Here is a 13,416-nt window from a genome sequence, read left to right as displayed (position 1 = left end):
AAAAAAAAAAAAAAAAAAAAAAAAAAAAAGCATGGAAGCAAACTGCCACTAGTACCTCTAAGTGACTCACATGGAAACATGGGGTAAGCCCAGTCCTGATTCAGCCAATATAAGGAATGAAGTAGAACTGTTTTAGGAACTAAACCAAGCACCTGGTCGAGCTCAGCTGGACATGGCTAACCCTGCACTAGCACAACACTGCCTTCATCATCCATTCCTCTGARGAGCTCCACAGCTCTAAGCTGGGATGGGGCTCCGGAAGGCATTAAGTCACCGGAAAACAGCCTCTCTCAAGAGCAGCATTCTGAARGCTGGGATGGCTTCCCCACATCTCTGATATGCCCTCTTAGACCCCCCCTGCATGCCCTGCTTCACCTGTGTATATGGGAGCCCTGGCGTTGCCTGCCATTTRAATAGCTGCTCTCTGTGCCCAGGGGCATTTCTGAGCAGCTGAACCGGGATCTCAAAGGTGCAGGCAATTCCTCATCAAGAAAAGGCCYACAGCTGCCAGTCATGGAGGCTTTGTCTGCATGCACAGATCCAGCTGAGGCATGAAATGCTCAAGGTAGATTTAAACACTCTTACATTATCAGGGCTCTCTCAAAACATCACCTTCTGTTCCTGGCCCACTGCTTGCCCTGCATTTGTCACACTGAACATCCACGTGTTGCAGTGACAAGTACCTGAGCATGTTTACCACTGTGTCTTGAAATATATATCCTGATGAGAGATGCAGCTCTTGATGAAGCTGGTTTTGTGGTTACCTGAGGGAGGAGCTTGGCACAGGACAAGAGGAAGGCACATCCTCCTGGTGTGTCACACCATGAACAGTGTTTAGTTTCTAGCTGTTTTCCTTGGCGTTACAGTTTTGCTCAGCAGCTGTTCTGTTTGGAGCATTCCTAGAGAAAATTACAGATCCCACATTTGTGAGGGAGAGATGAAAGAAAAGGAGTCTCTACAGAAAAGCTACTGCCTGCAGTTCTGAGGCTGCCATGCAAGGGGGCTCTCAGGGCTGTGGTGCCATCTCTGACTTGTGCGCATTCACGGTGCACAGTTTGGCTGGCAGCGTGTGCATGTGCTGTGCTCCAGGCACAGGCTTTGWGGGCTGACCAGGAGATAAAACTGCAGGAATATAATTTGTGCATACAAAAAATGCGGAAGTGATCCTGTTGCACTGTCAGCAGGTCTTACACGAGCCTTGCCATAAGGCAGCAGAACAAAGATGAGCTTTTAAAGGTGAACATTTTCTTTAAAAAGAGATTCTGGAAATAGCAAGTTGGGTGTGTTTGTTCTATTACGGCAGATACATTTTTGTTCAGAGAATCACGCTGCCTTTCTCCAGAACTCACAGCCGTCTGGTTTGGGGTCAGCTTCCAGTGTGCACTGATGTAAACAAAGGTGCAAGTTTGAATGAATCTGTACAGAGGAAATGCCAGTGGTGGCCCTAGAAATTCTTAGTTGTTCAGGGTCATTCGCATGCTAAGTCTGACCAAAATGTGTCAGCTGCTGTCTCCCTCTAGCARTTCCTGGTTATCCTGACCTCTGTCCCAGGAAGCAAACACTTCACACAGCCACAGAGCATTTTCAAGACTTTAAATCATTTTGGTGGTTCAGTAAAGAATCCAGCTGTGGTGATGGCCTACCCAAATCCTGTACACAGTGTATGGTTCTGGACAGGAACAGATGGCATGCAAGTTATGATTTATGGTATTGCCTGCTGCCGAAAACTTGTGAACTGCATATGGGGTTAAGCGAAACCTAGAGACACATTGACACTTAGCGTATTTTGTTAATTGTCTCTGTACAGTGGGGCTACTCATGGCTCATTACTAGTGCATTGTTCTCGCAATTTCACGGAACACAACCTTCATTAGAGTTCTGGAAGGGAAAGTTGTTTGTGTAATACTGTGCCTCCTGGTACAGCACACTATGTGCTGAGGGTAGGGCAGGCTAAATATTCAAAAAGCTGCAGGAGCCAACCTGCTTCACTGTTAAACATAGTGAACTTGTACAAGGCAGCAGCAAGGGTGAAAAAAAGAGTCCAGACAGAGCCAGGCCTGGTCTGTCACTGGTTAAAGAGGTCCCRGAGGATCCACAAAGGACATTTGCCACAAGAAGAAACATCGCATAAAGCAGGAGAAAGATCTCTGACAAGGCAAAATCGATAAACAGAGGTGATACCCTGAGCAGTGGGGAGCTCGATGCTGGTCTGTTACTTGGCTGCCTTTGTGCAGCATGCTGCAGGGATGTCTGTCCTTCCAGTGCTGATGTCGGAATTTGGGTGTGGGGCATTTCTGCAGCTTGGAGCTGACAAAACCCGAATCTGTCAATTCAGACACTTGCAGGTGAGCAACAGACAGTGTTTCTGGAGCAGCTCTGATGGGAGGAAGTGAGTTAGTAATGACAAAAATGGGAATCCTCTGCTTTGGAAAGTGGATGGAGACGTTTGTGTGAGCCTTCAGGAACCTTCTTCTGGGAAGTGAATAGAAAGCCCTGAGGATGGATATGGATTTTAAGTACTCAATAACAAACAGGTTGGTTGGGAAAAATTGCACTAGGTGAAGAGTGGGGCCAAAYAGAAAAGACGGTTAAGCTTTTGCTTAAAGTAAGTGGACCCGATAAATGAACTTCCTACAATTGTTTTAAGAAGATTTATAGGTGTGCTTACTTGTAAGCCACTGAAATAGTCTCTCCATCGGGAGACAGACGGTTTAAAGCACCACAGCCCCAGTTTGGATGGCCGTGGTGTTTCCAGAGGAGCTGGGCACCCAGCAGCTGATTGACAAGTGACCCTTTAAGTAAACAAAAGCTTGTTTGGGCAGGCAGGATCCATCATGTCCCAGCAAGTTTGCACCAAGGGTGAGTTAACTTGTAGTGCTCATGGGTGTATTGGATGCCTCTTTTCTGGTAACTTCTGCTCTCAGAAGTGTACTGAAATTAACTTGCTTTACTGAGGCATGCTATAGAAACTGCACCGTGTCCACTCACTCAACAGCCATCAGCAGGGATTTTACTGAAGGGCTCTGCATCCAGCCAGCCCTGTGGAGCAGTGCTGGGCAGCASAGGCAGTGCGGAGCAAAAGCTGCACTTAGCCCAGGGGTTCTTGGGCTGACTGCTCCGAACACAGCCCCGGAAAACACCAGAAGGTATTTAAATCTGAGACGATTTGTTGCCGCTGAGGCAGTGTGGCAGCAATGTAACCAGTCCTGTACGCGGGAAGCTACTGAATCATTTCCTCAGCAGTCTATCGTGTTGTTGTTGAACAAGATGATGTCTGGGGCCTGGATTTCATGTCCCCTTTTCTAACAGTCCAAGAGACCGACTACCCTGAAAAACAGAACTGCACTGCCTTCTCTTGACCCAGCAGCCACACCTGTTCTAATGAGCTCACAGCTGTGGTCACTTTACCTTAATAGGCTCTGGTTCCAGCTGGAACCAGTCCTGCACTGCACAGGTCTGCCTCAGAAGGCAAAGAACACCCTCTAGTTTTTCCACAGTTCTCCACTTCTGAAGCTGCAAGACAACAGTACAAAGGCTGACAGGTTTCTGCTCTATTTTAAATTTGGGTTTGTGGGAGTTGGATCTCTCTGGGCCAGCCAGCACTGGGAGGAGAGGGAGGGTGAGGAATTAGAGAAAAGCCACTGTGAGCCTGGGAACAGAATCCTATATTTGGTGTGGACCTCTGGAGATGAACTCGATTATATCAGTTCTCTGAATCTCTCCTTGCACGCTGTTAAATAAAGGCAACTTGTCTTACTTGAATTTATTTTATGCCAGCAGAGTGCTTAACTATCCTGCCCAAGTATGGTCTTAAAGAGTTATTATTTGAACTTTTCTTGTGGGCAGTAGGTTTCTAAATAATGAATTTGCAGTGTCTTGAATTATCCTGAACTGGGAAAGAGAGAGCATTGTATAGATTTTTCTGGAGTTTGTTTTGGTCTTGCTGACTTTGCAGCCCAGGTTTCCACATCAGGATAGTTTAAAGTTAGTTCTAAATTTTACATGACAGGGGATGATGACATGTTAAATAATGCACATGCGTTATAGGGAAAATGGGTAAGATGCCTTCACATCAGTTCTCCTGAAGGGAAATAAACGTTGTGCTGGAATGCACTGTGCTGACTGGGAAGGAATAGCTTGCATAGCAAAAAAAAAAAAAAAAAAAAAAGATTAAAAGAGTGAGTGGGAATAAACAAAGACCTCAAGTTTCTGAACTTTCATGTAAGATGTGCAAATATGTTCTTTTACCCCCACCTGTGACAGCACATGCAGTAATTGCTGTCTCRAATATAGTTCTCATTTTTCCATTATGGTGGCAGAATCCTTGTGAGTCAAACCATGCACGTGGCTGGTGCTTAGGGCAGGTCGTGGGGTCGGACCCTGCAGAGAATGGTACGGTTTTTATTTAACTGTGAGAAAACCTCAGTTCTGAACAGTGTTTCAGTACTCCTTAAGAGGGAGTGTTGAGGAGAACCCGGAGTATAAGCAGAGGTGAGGCAAAGAACTATACCTAGGTGCTTCTGATTGGTTCCACCTGAATCCAATTAATCCTTTGCAAGGTTTGATTTCTGCTTTTTTGGTTCCACCTGAATCCAGTTAGTCCTTAACAAGGTTTGATTTCTGCTTTTTAAACCAACTTAAAGATTGTTGAAGGGAGGGGCTTCGGTAACAAGGTAGATTTCTATACCATTACCCATTTTTTTCAAGCATGGACTATCAGGAGGATTTTTGAGGGATGGAAAATAATCTGCTAAATTTACAAACCCAAATTTTAGTAGTTTCAGAGCTTTTTCTTCAGTCTAATATAAGCTTTGTTTGGGGGAAAACGGTGCAGTTAAACCACCACCCTTGCAGAGACRGGGTCTCTGAGCAGGCCATCTTGATCGAACTAAGCAGAGGATGGCAGTAATAAAAAAAATGAAAAAATACTGTCAAAGCCATTATTTCTAGGAGCAGTGTTAATACCTGGTATTTTCCTGCTTTAGTCAAGAGCATGTATGAAAAGGGATTCCATGCAGGAAATCACAGTATCCTGAACCCTATATTGAAGTTTGCTTCTGTTTGTGATTTGTGGTCATTTTATCTATAACATATCTCAACTCAGTTAGGGTTGTTGTGTCTGCCCCTCCCAGTTTATTCTTAAATCCAAAGGTAGTTAAGTATGTCCAGGTGGGCTTTTTCCTGATTTATATTGCATTTGGAAGCACAGTGTTAGAAAATTCACTCAGGGATGTAGTGAAATTACAGAAGTACTGCTTTCCAAGGGAAGTCAGATCCTGTCCCACATTGTGTTCCCCTCTCCCTGACCTCCAGATCATACCATTGACCCTTCCTTAGACAGTGGACAAATGGGGCCAGGACAGAGGTCACTTGGACTGTTTGTCAGACTCTTCAGTGAGAAAAACTGAACATGCTTTTACAGCAAAGGAATAAAATGCTACACAAAATATTCCCCAGCCCCCCCAACTTCCATGGGATACTTCTCTCCACACTGCAATAGGAATAAAAAGGCTAAAAGACCTTTTTTGGAAGTGAGATCCTCAGCTAATAAGAGCTGCATGGCTTGCACTGAACTCCAGGCGACATTCTTTCCTAAGGTCTCTGTGTCTCATCCAAATGGATGCGCCTGCGAGGTCTCAATTTTCCTTAACTACTACTTAATATTTAACATGGGTTTTAAARCACTGACTAATTCGTTTGTGCACAAGTTTGTGGGGCGAGAGGCAATATGGGAAATGTTCAGTGAGGCAGGATGCTCTTTTTTGGAGCATGCTGTGCTTCCTGTCAGGACAGTGACTACATGATTGTTTCTGCTGGACCTGGTCATGTAGCAACACAAACCACTGTAAACATCATAGACAGAGTGTAAAGAGTCATACTGAATGGAATGCAGGAATTAAGAGTGAGAGAGAGGGACGTTCCCATGAAGTCAGTGCAGCTCACAGCAGGCACAGAGCTGGCAGATGGTAGTAGCGAGGGGACAGTAACAGGACTTTCTAGAGTGCATGTGATTACAGGGACCTGAACTGATGCCTGCTATAAGTACCGCTTAGAACTGGGAGAGTTAAAGCAAGCTCTCTGTCCAGCAGCAAGCAGCGTAGTCAGGAGCGCCGTGTGTTCCTGTGCCGCTATACGTAGGGCAGGGTGCCAGCATTCAGAATAACGTGCACTTGGATTGACCATGCCCGATTGTTGAAAGACTGCTTTTGACTGCATTAACTTTTGGATCAGGCTCCAGGTGATAAAGTTTTGGTTTAAACATTAGCATTGGGGTTCATGGAATATTAGGATAGGGATCTGGACATCATTATATTCTGAAGGCTCTCTAGGGTTTAACAAACTAATCCAAGCCTTAGGAACTCCCAGGCTTGACTGTGCAGGTATGCAGGAGCTGCACATGCCCCAGGCAATGTCCTACAAAGTAAGACTTAGCAAACCAAACCTGTAGCTGTACATGTGTTCTAGGGATAATAAATTGTTTTAAAGTAACATTGCTCATTGAAATAGCACCATGAAACCTATTTGTGACTGTTTCCCCCTTTGCAACAGGTTTTGAAACAATCATGCAGTGACATTTTATATTTGGAGCCATCCAGTGTCTGCGTAGGAGGTAAGGTTCTATAATTTCAATATCCTATTCAGTTACTGTAGGACTGTGGTTGCCCGGTTTTAATCAAAGGAAAACWGCATGTCTCTAGAGTAAAGCATCTCTGACTTAAGTCCTTGAGAAGTTAAAGAAACATTGGATTTCTCTGTTGGATTCTTGTTCTCCTCAGAGGAGCTGACTGCCTGGGCCTGCTTCCATAGCTTGGGTAATGCACATGGAAATTGGAGAGTATTTACCTGCGCTCCCCCATAAGTCTGCTCTGCACTTGTCCTAAATCTGCCCCAAAATCCGTGGAGTGTAAGCAATAAAGCAYGTGACTGCATTTTTGGGCAGCAAGAGCAATACATTAATAAAATGGAAGAGTTGCACAGAATTTTAAGACCTTTTCTTCTTTCTGAGCTTCACAATCCACATGTACTTGGAGACCAATCAAAATAAGGTAGTTGCTAAATCTATGAAAACATGGATGCTCCGGTGAAGTCAGTGGCCCTATTAACAAAACTATTTTCACTCCTCCTCTGCACAGCTCAGAGATAGCGTGGCCCTTAGGTAACTTGCAGAGAAAGAGTACTAAGGAAAAATGTTTTCTTCATCTGGCACTTGAAGCGAGCYTGATCTGGGTTTGGGGAGTTTCCTTGTTTAAGTCCCAGATCTCTCATTTCTCATTCACTGAGAAACTGTTTCTTACTGTGCAGCTGTGTCCCGGATCCTGGTGGTAGTCTGAATCCACTTCCAATTTGATAGGGCTGTCTCAATAARGATTTGGGAACAAATCTTGACTTTTCCCGTTTCTAAGGAGAATTCAGTACACGATCACAGGAAAAAGGAGATCTGACTAGCTGGAAGCATTACGGTGTTGTGCTTTGTTTATTGCAAACAAAATTGCCCTGGTGTAACTTAATGCAGTGCACTGATGTCTGGTGATTTTATGTGTTCCTTTTCCCTCCAGAGGAGTTTCAAGTTGTTCTCAGAGGAAGCGGTTTAACCCTTCGTGGGAGAACTGACAGTGTGACTTGTACCTATCAAGTGAACGGAACCACAATCCGTAAGTGTGGATGTTTGACATTGTCTGCTTTTGTAATCCTGGGGCAGTGATTGATTTTGCTTCTTGTTASCTTAGCTGATGAAAACTAAAAGGAAAAAATAGTAAAGAGGTAGAGAGCAGAAAAGCTCAGATGATTAGTAAGGAGAGAAAAGTTGTTTCATTCTGCTCAGTGGTTTGACTTTGCTACCAGGTGCTGTTAGCTGTGAGTGATGTCAGTGTGGCTGTGGACATTAGCATGGTGAGAACCCTTGGGCTCCTGATGTTTGGGCAAACAAGCAGGTGCTTGCTGATGGACAAACCCATGGCTGCAGTGTACTGACTGAGGCCCCTTCCTGCACCATCATGCTGGCCAAGACATCTCATTGCAATTCCCAGAGGGTCTTACCTTGTTTCCTTGGAAGGTCTCTGCCCGTTCTGGGTGGTGTGCCAGGTGTGCTGTGGGTTTCAGGGGCACCTCAGTCCTCCTCCTGCAACAGCATAGAAAAAGGCCAGATCAGAACAGTGGGGTGTTCTACCACGGTTCACAAGCTCTGTGTCCCCGGCATCAGGGCTTACTGGAGCTATAGACCAAAGCACCTCTGTTTCAGATGATGACCATGACACCTTGTACAGGCACTTCCCCATAGCRGTTATCTGAGTTTGCTTTTTGTATCAGGAACTCAAGTGAATGGCTATGGTAAGTACATCCAATTCCTAGCTCTAAGCAGAATCCCCTAAAAGCCAGCCGAACTAGAAAACAGCCAAAAATGAACTTGAAGGAAAACGACAAGTGATTTTTTCCCCCTGCCTACTGTCTGATTTTTGTATTAGCCTGTCTGAAATTCCTACACAATCGAACCTGTGTTTCCAGTGCAGTTTCTTTCTTACCCTGGATGTCACATATACTGCAGTGGGCTGCCAATCTCTCCTGCCTATTAAATATCTACAATAATTTTGCAGAATAACAGGATAACCCAGTAGTGCTGGAAACAAGCAGCCCGTATAAGTCAATTTCGCTTGCATAAATTTCCCTTCAGTTTCCATTACAATTGTCACCYCTGCTTCCCATTGCCCACAAACACTTGCTACCATCTGATGTGAGAATTGCCAACTACAGCTCTGGGCTGCTTGTTTTTTCTTGGCTTCAGAAAGGGGTGTGCTGAAGCACGAGGGGAGGGGAATGGCACAGTCATGTATTGATTATAAAAACACAATCTGCTCTGTGGGGTCTTGCCAGGGCCTTCTACATTCCCCCCAGTTCACATCTTCAGCAATGGACAACTGCGAGTGGTTAGGGAGTAGTGTAGGAAGAAACCAGGGACATTTCATCAGGTCCTTCCCCCAGTACACAAGGTCATTTCTGTCCTGGGTTCCAACTGCTTCAGAGGAAGCTTAAAGGGCGGTCAGTGGAGCCAGGATGAACAGGAAGATAGGCAGGGAGCAGTAGCAGGAGGAAGGAGATGGTTCCAGGATAAAGGCAGTCACCCCTGTGTCATTGCAGTGTCCTCTACAGAAGACTGGCAGTTCCTCTGCAGAACCCTCAGTATGAGAGGGTGTGAACAGAGGGCACTCGGGTGAGGATCTCCTGGTGTTGGAGTTCCCCTCCCTGAGAGCCTCAACTCACTTCAGAACCAGCCTCTGAGCACACCCTTACTGTGTCAGTTCCTCTGCTTTTAAGAGATGCATTTGGCATCTTGCTCATTCTGCATTTATAAAGAACCATTACCAAATGCTAGAAAGGAAACCTGCCAAATGGAGCTGTGGGATAGAAAAATAATCTATGAAACATACCATTAAGACAAAAACATATGGCAATGTGCTAATCCCTCTTCCCCACCTCACAACTAGCCCCAAATCTAGGCCAAGCAGTCAGTGCAGATTATAGCACATACGAAAAGATCATTTATGCCAACAGCTCCTCCTTCAGCTGCCCCCCCGAACCACTTATCTGTCTGCCTGTTCCTGAAATGCAGGACAGAGTCATCTCCAAGTTGATCTGGCAGATCGCTTATCTGCTCTCACCCCACAGTCAGGAAATAGTACTTGTACAGAAATCATCAGTTCTGCCATGGGGAAGTTTGGGAAGATAGTTCTGTGCACAGAAGCAGAATTTTTCCCAGCTTACCAAACATGCAAGGCAAAAAAGCTCCCTCCTCTCCTCCTCACACCTGCAGAACAGAAATGATATACTGGACACAAGGCTCTGCAACTAACTGCTTCATGTACTCTACAGTTAAGTGCTTCGTAGGTGTAAGAGGTTTGCAAATGACAGAGACTCAAAAACATAAGAAACACTGGAGAAAGAGACACTCCAGTCACAGCTAATAAAGTAGTCCTGGAATGCAGCACACAGGGATGGAGCCAAGTAGAAACAAACCTTCATCTTCCGGCTACGAGGAAACTACTAATAGTGCTCTCACTCTCTGCAGAGATGATGTTGATTCTAGGAAACTCTCTGGAGGAGTATGAGCTGACTAGAGTAGTTAAAATAGGCACTGTAACATGGGCTCATCTTGCGTTTGCAGCCAGCCCTGGGCCTCTGTGTTCCTTATTTTGGGCCTGCCTTGCTCCCCATTTCAGCCAGGACAGACCAGTAAGGAGCATGGCAATGGAGGGACTTCAGAGCACGTTCACATAGCAGCTTCTCATCTAAGTTGTTGTGGCATAGTAAGCTCATACAATTTTTAATTTTTTTTTTTTCAGATGAAAGACCTAAAACAGTAAAATCTGATTTTTTGCTCTGCCCTGCACCAATCCTGTACAAAAGTGGCCAGTAAGTACTGAACCAAATGTCAGCCCATGTTTTGCTGGGATTTGGCACTATTATAGCTGATACTAATTGTGAGGGGTTTGGCTAAAGGCAATATTTTCTTGCTTTTACAGGGTGTGGTTTGTTGTTGTATTTTTTTCCCCATTATTATTTCCCTGCAGTATATGCCAGCTTTGGAATGGGCTTTAAATAGTCATCTGTGACCAAACCCATTCGGACAGTGCCTTAAAGATGAATATTCAGCCTGTTTATGAAATACTGAAAAGATCTGGCTTGTCATAAGTTTTATGCAGATGAGCTGTTTTAACAGGGCATAATATGCTCTCCTCTGGATCATCTTCAGGCCCACTGTTAAATAGATGACATTACCACTGACATTCACAAGCTATTATTAAAATTAGGTGTCAGGACATGTCCCCCTGCTCCACACATCCTGATCCAGCGAGGCACWGAGTTAACAGCTGCAGCACTGGGGCTAACCTGCAGCTCTGGCCTTATTCTCAGTGTCACTGGCCRGGGCTGCACATTACTTCTGGCCCTTGGAGAACTAATCCTTCCCGTCTCCTCTCCAACTCAAACATGCCTCAGGCCCTTACAATCACTTGAACTTCATTGTGCAGGTTTCTGAAGACCCTAAACAAATCTGAAGTCAGAAAACTGCACATCTGGGTCCTGTGGGAGGACCAAGACTTTGGCTGTTGGTTTTCTCCCTGTTTGGCAAGCAGTCCTTCTCAGAGACTTAGTAGGGATGAAGCTAATGCTAATCCAGGAGGAAGCACAGCAGTYCTGCATTGGCATTTACTGATGGCARTTCCAGCAGCTGAAAAGCAAAACGTACTGTATASATGACTTGTCTGTAATTACATTTTGGACTTGACCAACTATTAGCCACCTCACTTGTGCTGTCAGATGAATAGCAAAACTTCCAACACACATCTGGCTTGTGCATTAAAGGCAGGCTGGTGGAGGGAAGCTGGAAAGCTGTAGAGGAGAAACATTCGGTGCTTGACCGAGTGGGTGGTTCAGGGCAGAGGGGCTGGTTCCAGAGCTGGGTCATGGTCGGAGGGGAGAACAGGCGTGGAGCATGGAGAGCAGTGGGAGGGGTGAGGGGTTTAATGCTGTGTCCTGATGTTGGTTTTCACATAGCTGTGTGACACATGCCTCTGGTCCCAGGTGCAGCAGGGTGTCAGACCCCTGTGCCTCCTGAGCAGCCTGTGCATCCCATACATGTCTGTATAGGTTAAAGCTGTGGAAGTTAGTTGCACATGCTGCATTTTTCCTTACACTGTGAAGTGTTACTGAAGCAGACAGCTGCCGCCCTGGAAGTGCAGCATGTATAATGCACCTCAGCACAGTACACTTGGAGTTCTACAGGCCCACAGGAAAACCAAGTTAGCACGTGAAACACAGTTCCCTTATCTTCTGCCGAAGGAGCTGAAGCTTTGGCTCAGAGCTGAGCAGTTTACTGTGCAGAAGACTGACAGCTATCAAAGATATGTACATAGTTGAACACTTGACTTCCCATTGGCACAGCTCAGACTAGTGCTGGATATCTCCCAGTAATCCCTCATGCACTGGAGCTAATATTAGTCACTAATGAAGCAACAACTGCTCGGTTCTCTTCTGGTGCTCTTTTAGGTGGAATTAAGAGAACACAAACAGCCCAAGTTAGCTTGCTTTTAAACCTGCAGCTCAGTTTCTGGGTGAACAGTCAAGACTCATGGGTTTCACTGCATTTTTTTCCTAATTGGTGACACTTCTTGTTGCCTGATGAATAAGCTATTTTCACATGCAGAGCATTACTAAGCTGTATGGAATAGATAAAACACTAAAGTACCCACGATGTTGGGTTGGTGAGGCCCTGCTCCCTTGGACTTAGGCCATGGTGTATTTCTGTTTTTCTTCCCAGCTGTTGGCTGCATTGAGTCTGGAGCCTCCCAAGTGCCTGCTGTAGGTTTAACTAAGCATTCTTTTCAAAGCCTGCTTTTCCACAGCACTCTGTAGCAGATGGATGTATCATCCTTAGGTTGGGTGACAACATGCCTGTGCCGCCTGTGCCATTTAAAAATCCCTTCTTGTCATGTCACTTCTAAAGTGCAAAATTCCATAATCTGCTCACAAACCCAGCTCACTTAGAAGGCTACTGATTAACCAACAGCTGACAATCGTTCACGATTTTTACACAAGCAACCCATGCATAATAAAGACATTTATAAAACATTATAATGCATTATAAAATATGTTACAAATTTGAAATAAAGCAGAAAGGGAAGGTACATGAACACCTTGCAGGAAGGTGGGGCAGCAAACCCAGGATGAATTGCTTTGAGAGATCCTTTATACAATGTGATGGCAGATGTAACAACACAATCAAACTGGTTAGTAAAAAGGACTCTGATTCTACTGCATTGCCCCTTTAAAAGTCACATTTTTAAGGTTTCAGAAGATTKGAGAAAATCAGTTCCCCTTTTTAGCTGAGACTTGGATTTGTTGTACTTCCCCAGCTCCAGGGAATCAAACCAAACCAGAGATGGCTGTGACCTTTCCATTACTGTACACGTTTCTGTCGACATTGTGCCTTAGAAAGCAATCAGAGCCCTTGCCCCTTTGAACACTAGTACAGGAAAAAAAGGGGATATTTTAAAAGTCTACATTCCTTGCTAGCTTCACTTTTGTTCTCTCGCTCCTGATATGAGTTTTGTGAGTTTGCATTCAGAACAATCTGTCTGTAGGCTTGGCTTCACTGACAGCTACCTTCTTCTCTGGTGAGTCAGTGGCGAAACCCCCCTGTCTTCCATGGAAAGGAAAACCTGCATTTCTGGCACTGCCTGAACACTTACAAATTTGCCTCTATTAGATGAGTGGATTACAGTAATTACAGTTTAAATGAGCACAACAAAACACTTTTACTGAAATGCTTCCAGTGAATAGTTATATGACTAYGACTTGTGTCAGTCTAAATTCTCATTTCTCACTGGAATATTGGCAGTAACATTTGGGATTTGATGGTGCCTA

The 13,416-nt window shown here is 44.9% G+C and overlaps 1 protein-coding gene across 1 annotated transcript in view; it reads left to right on the top strand.

The window, feature by feature from the left end:
• Positions 1 to 13,416, top strand: part of ANTXR2 (ANTXR cell adhesion molecule 2) — a 76,868-nt gene that overhangs the window by 17,451 nt on the left and 46,001 nt on the right. Inside the window, exons 8-10 of the mRNA XM_057382505.1 lie at positions 6,550 to 6,610; positions 7,557 to 7,652; positions 10,335 to 10,404. Of these exons, the coding sequence (XP_057238488.1) occupies positions 6,550 to 6,610; positions 7,557 to 7,652; positions 10,335 to 10,404 (227 nt within the window). The remainder of the gene's footprint in view (positions 1 to 6,549; positions 6,611 to 7,556; positions 7,653 to 10,334; positions 10,405 to 13,416) is intronic.

The sequence above is a fragment of the Malurus melanocephalus genome, unplaced genomic scaffold (genome assembly GCF_030028575.1).
Source record: "Malurus melanocephalus ecotype Western Australia unplaced genomic scaffold, MMel_1.1 scaffold_571, whole genome shotgun sequence".
In the NCBI taxonomy this organism is placed as follows: domain Eukaryota; kingdom Metazoa; phylum Chordata; class Aves; order Passeriformes; family Maluridae; genus Malurus; species Malurus melanocephalus.
Note: the sequence above shows the minus strand (reverse complement) of the source record. Positions and strands in the feature narration are given on the sequence as shown.